The sequence below is a fragment of the Chaetura pelagica genome, unplaced genomic scaffold (assembly GCF_000747805.2).
Source record: "Chaetura pelagica isolate M959 unplaced genomic scaffold, ChaPel_1.0 scaffold360, whole genome shotgun sequence".
NCBI classification, from domain to species: Eukaryota; Metazoa; Chordata; class Aves; order Apodiformes; family Apodidae; genus Chaetura; species Chaetura pelagica.
In genome coordinates, this window is record NW_009951950.1 from 1,370,464 (window position 1) to 1,375,184 (window position 4,721).

Here is a 4,721-nt window from a genome sequence, read left to right on the forward strand (position 1 = left end):
TCAGCAGACAAGGAGCTGAATTTCATTCCCTGCCCAGCTGCTGAGAAGCCATGCAATCATTGGAAACTTTCATAGATGCTGTACTCTCTTCTCCCTATTATCCTAGTCCCAGTAGAATATAGTTGTTTGACAAACACATTGTTCACATGCCCTATTTGCTTACTAGTTGTTCTTAATTTTGTCAATTATCTTTTCTAAGAATGGTTGTCTTGTGAGACACCAGTCAGGCAAAATTGCTCATTTGCACAATCAGGTCCTAAATACACTGTAATTATTTCTTTCACTGAACACACACGTCCTGGTTTACTCCATTCAAGGAGTTTGTCCAAGTTCTTTTGCACTTAAACTTTATTATCTTTATACCCTTATCAACATGTTAGTGTATGAAATAATACGCAGCAGCCAACTGCAATTTTGCCGATCAAAACAGATGATTCAGAAAAGGTGAGAATGGGAAGGAACAGTAAAGAAGGTTACTTACTTTTCATTTTAAAGCAAAGTTAAATTCAAAAGTACTTGAAATATAACACTTTCTAACTCATGTTTCATCTAATACATGCCCTGTGCAATGTTCCCACCCCACTCTTTAAAAAAAAATTAAATGTTACATGTGAAAACTAAAAGTAACAAATACAGAATAATCTCTGTGGCATTTTGTAAAATTGACACAAAGTTTCCCTGGCATCTATGGTAGTCAAATTAAAAAATGTGTTCCAAGTCCAGGAGACTTTGTGTGTGTACTTAATTGTAGAAGAAATTAAACTTAGAACTGCTTCCTATTAGGCATATCGAATTGCAAAAACTATTTTTTAACCTTCTTAGTTTTACACCCATCCTTCCTCCAACTACTATGGAACTGCTGAAATTTAGAAACCAAAGAAAAAAGGTAAGAAAGCAGACTACATTGAAAAGATAAACACCTACTCAAATCAGTTTTCATTAAGTTAATTTTGCTGAGTCACAAAGTGCAGCACCGGAGGACATAGCTGCATTCTAGGCTCTTAACTGGGAAAGCTAAATTAGTTGGGTAGTACCCTTTAACTGACTGCAATTAATACAAATGTGTGAGGCCTCCTGAGTCCAATTCTGAACACGCAGGGTCCTGCCCTGTATTGCCCTGTGGAGGAATATACTGATTAGAGAAGGAATGTTGAAAGGCTAGCTGGTTCATTTCATCAGCCATGTTCAGTGGCAGGTCCCCTCTGGGTCCTACCTAATACCTTTATTTCCTAAACTTGGGTCTAAGTCCTGCTAACTTATGTATGGCCCTGAGAAGCCAACACAAACCTTGATGAAATACGGGTGCAGACAAAGCAAATGCATGAGTGGTTGAAGCCTTAATACTCTAGCACATCAGAAAAATTCATCCTGGAGCACATTGCTGAAAACTATGTGAGCAATACTAAGGACTTCTGAGGTAATGCTAACTGAAGTCACATGTATCTGTTCAAGCTTTACATTTTCTTGGAGCAGTTCTGGTCTGACAAAGAACTGAATGCATAATTGTACTACAATTACCTGCACAGCTTTTCTTTTAAAGCAAAAATTAAGAGATTAGCCATTCTTCCCAATATTTAAATACCATAATCATCTAGTCATGTAACATTTCTGTGATCTACTGAATGATTTCTTTTTCTGGATAATTTTTCTTCTTTGATTGTAGGCTTTTTGCTTAAGAAATAAAACATCACTAAGTATAATTTAATGTAAATTTAAACATGGCAAATAATGAAAGTGTGCTACAAAATTAATATCATCCCAGATTATAGTTACTTTATTACTCTCTAACTATAAAGGTGTCACTACATTCTTACAAAAAAAAAAATAATTAATCTTAGATTCCTGTGTCTAAAACAGACACAATCTACCTATATAACACATTAATAGATCCAACAAAAGTTAACAGGACTTTGAGCAAACAAACACGATAACATAAGTGAATTCTGAGCCTGTAACACTCCACTGTCGTTAATGATTCCTGAGTGCCCATGCACAGTTTCTTCTGGACTAGGGCCTGCCTTACTCATGCTTACCAGGCTGCCAAATACTGCCTTTAATGTCACCGTTTTCACAAAAAAGTAATATATAAACCACTTCATTATTTTTATTATATCCAGTATGAGATGTATCCCAATACATACATGCTTTTATATGCTGCTGTATGGCATGATATATGTTTACATTAATTGTTTAATGTACCAATATGATGGAAAAATAGAAGTTACAACTCTTTTTGTCTATCTGGAGGGGCTTTAGCATGCACGAGATAATCTAATCTAGAAGTATTTGACTAACTGAATGTCACCTTTATGTCATCTTTGTAATAATGTAGCTATTCATAAAAAACATACAGATACAGATTTCTACATACCTGTTTGTCAAATGCTACCCAAGCAGGAGCATCATTTCCCATCCCTTCAGGAAACACACTGTATTTAGGTTTCAGTTTCTGACCAGGTAACGGTTCACCTCCAACCCCGGGTTTATCTTCTGCAACCAGCATAGCAACATTATTGCAGAAACCCCAATGCTGTGACTTCTGGAACTTTTCTTTCCCTCAAAAGTTTGGGGAAAAAAAAAAAAAGAGAAAAAATTAAAATCTGTGTGCTTGTTTTTAAATCCTAAAGATTTAACTAAAACTGATTCTATAATTACTTTAATAGAGAGTCTGGAAAACTGTAACAACTGGAATGCTGCAAGTCAAGTTACATATTTCAGTGGTCAATTTGCCAGCCTTAGAGACAAAAATGGAAAAATATCCCAGTAACCTACCCACGCTGAGAGATGGCATCATGCTGGCCCTTTCCCCCTGCCTCTTTCCCTGCAACAAGGATTGATGTGTGTGGCAGAAAGAAGCAAGTCACCCATGAGAACTGGTGCAAAAGGTAGAGGGGAAAAGCCTTTTCTACAGATCTCCAGATGACAAATGGAAATGGTTCAGGAGTGCCCAGAGAACAGCTTGATCTCATTACTTATGTCATTGATCTTATTTACACTTGCGTCCCTGAGTACAAAATAAATAGCTCTGTATTAGTGAATACACTTGAATTTTGGAAGGATGAATCTGAATCAAAAGACAGAATATTTATTCCATCTGGCCTTATTTCAAAAGAATGTCTCTGTGGTTATTTCCTTATATTATTAATATTTTTCAGGCAATTAAGGATAGAGTGCTTAAAAAAAATATGCACAACCCACTCCAAAGAAACCTGTCTTTGCCTACTCTCATTTCTTGACTGGGGCTGGAGCCAGTCTTGAAGTGATGCAGAAAAGCCTCTGGCCTCACATGAATATCAGTCCTGTCTGTGGGAATGTCCCTCCTGCCTGCTTTGCCAGCCAGTTGCCTCGAATGGAAGCAGCCAGTGTGAGTTGTGTTTGGGCAGCAATCCCTAACGACCCCACACATCAGTCTCACTCAAGAGGACAGGGAAATAGGAAAAGCCAACAGAAAGCTCTACTAACCCTTCCTCCAATGATAAGCAATCCTGACTTGTTAACTCCTCTTGCTCTGCTATTCCTCCCTTCCTTGCTCTCCCAGACCCTCAAAACACTTTGTCTGGGAAGAGGGAGAAGGGTGACAGGGTAGTTGCACCTCAGCACACCTAGTAAGGGGAGATGGAGACTTAATACAGCTATGCCCCGCCTCGGCCTGAGACGGAGCGAACATGAGGGAAGATGAGGTTGAAGGGGGAGTGACTTATGTTATGGGAGAGCATAGAGAAAGCCCAAGATAGAGGAAAAGACTGGACAACGTAATTTTTATAGGAGCACCAGAGCAGATAGGTCAGCAAAGTCACAATTGTCCACACAGGCCAAAATTATCTCTCATTTGGAAGACTGAGCAACGTTCATTCTCACATACATATATATATTTAAACCACTATTCCCCCCAAAGGTGTAGACAACTCTAAGTTACTATCTGGAATCAAAAAATAGCCAAGAAAAGCAACAAAGAAAATGAACAGATAATTGTTTTTTATCATGGCAACATCCAAATACTCCAAGATAATGTAACACAGTTAAGAGCAGTTCTGGGAACAAGTGCAAGCAGTTAAGCAGCAAAACTGGAAAGTAACCAAGTAGTTATTTCATTCTGCCAATAAGAAAGAGTGAGGAATCTGAAAGGCAGCTACTCAGCTTCACGGCTCATAACATCCAATGTGCTTATAGACAAGCTACTGCACACTGCATGTGGCAATCTGAACTGTTCACCTGCCTTACAGTGCTCTACATCCAATGTCACAGGATGAAGAGCTGCCCTTGACGTGAACAGCTCAATCACTATCTTAGCTTAACCTTTGCTTAAAATCTTTTTCCATGCCCCTTGTGTCCTTTTGCAAGGACAGTGGTATGAAAAACAATAAATTACTTACTATTTTTATAAATTATTATTTTTAATACCAAAGTAATCAATGACCACAACAAAATCCAGGCTAGCCAGCAGCCTTCAAAATAGACATTGCAAAATGAGACAAGGTTCACATACTGGGACAGTAATGATTTGGAGTAATAAGATATTTAAAAGGTAAGCAATGTTTTGAAAAGAAGCAATATTACATGGCAAGTAATACAATGGGAAGAGTTATACAAAGGAAAAATGTCATTCTCAATCATATGTTTACAATGCCAGGAATTTAACCACATTAAAAAAGAGATGCATATTTGCAGTAACAATGTCCAAAATAAAATATTTCATATCAGCACGGGTTTTTTAGGTGTGA

General features: G+C 37.7%; 1 protein-coding gene across 1 annotated transcript in view; it reads right to left on the bottom strand.

The window, feature by feature from the left end:
- Positions 1–2,548, bottom strand: part of EFHC2 (EF-hand domain (C-terminal) containing 2) — a 54,607-nt gene extending 52,059 nt beyond the window's left edge. The window contains exon 1 of the mRNA XM_009997855.1: positions 2,372–2,548. Within this exon, the coding sequence (XP_009996157.1) occupies positions 2,372–2,503 (132 nt within the window). The 5' untranslated portion in view covers positions 2,504–2,548. The remainder of the gene's footprint in view (positions 1–2,371) is intronic.
- Positions 2,549–4,721: the final 2,173 nt, after the last annotated feature.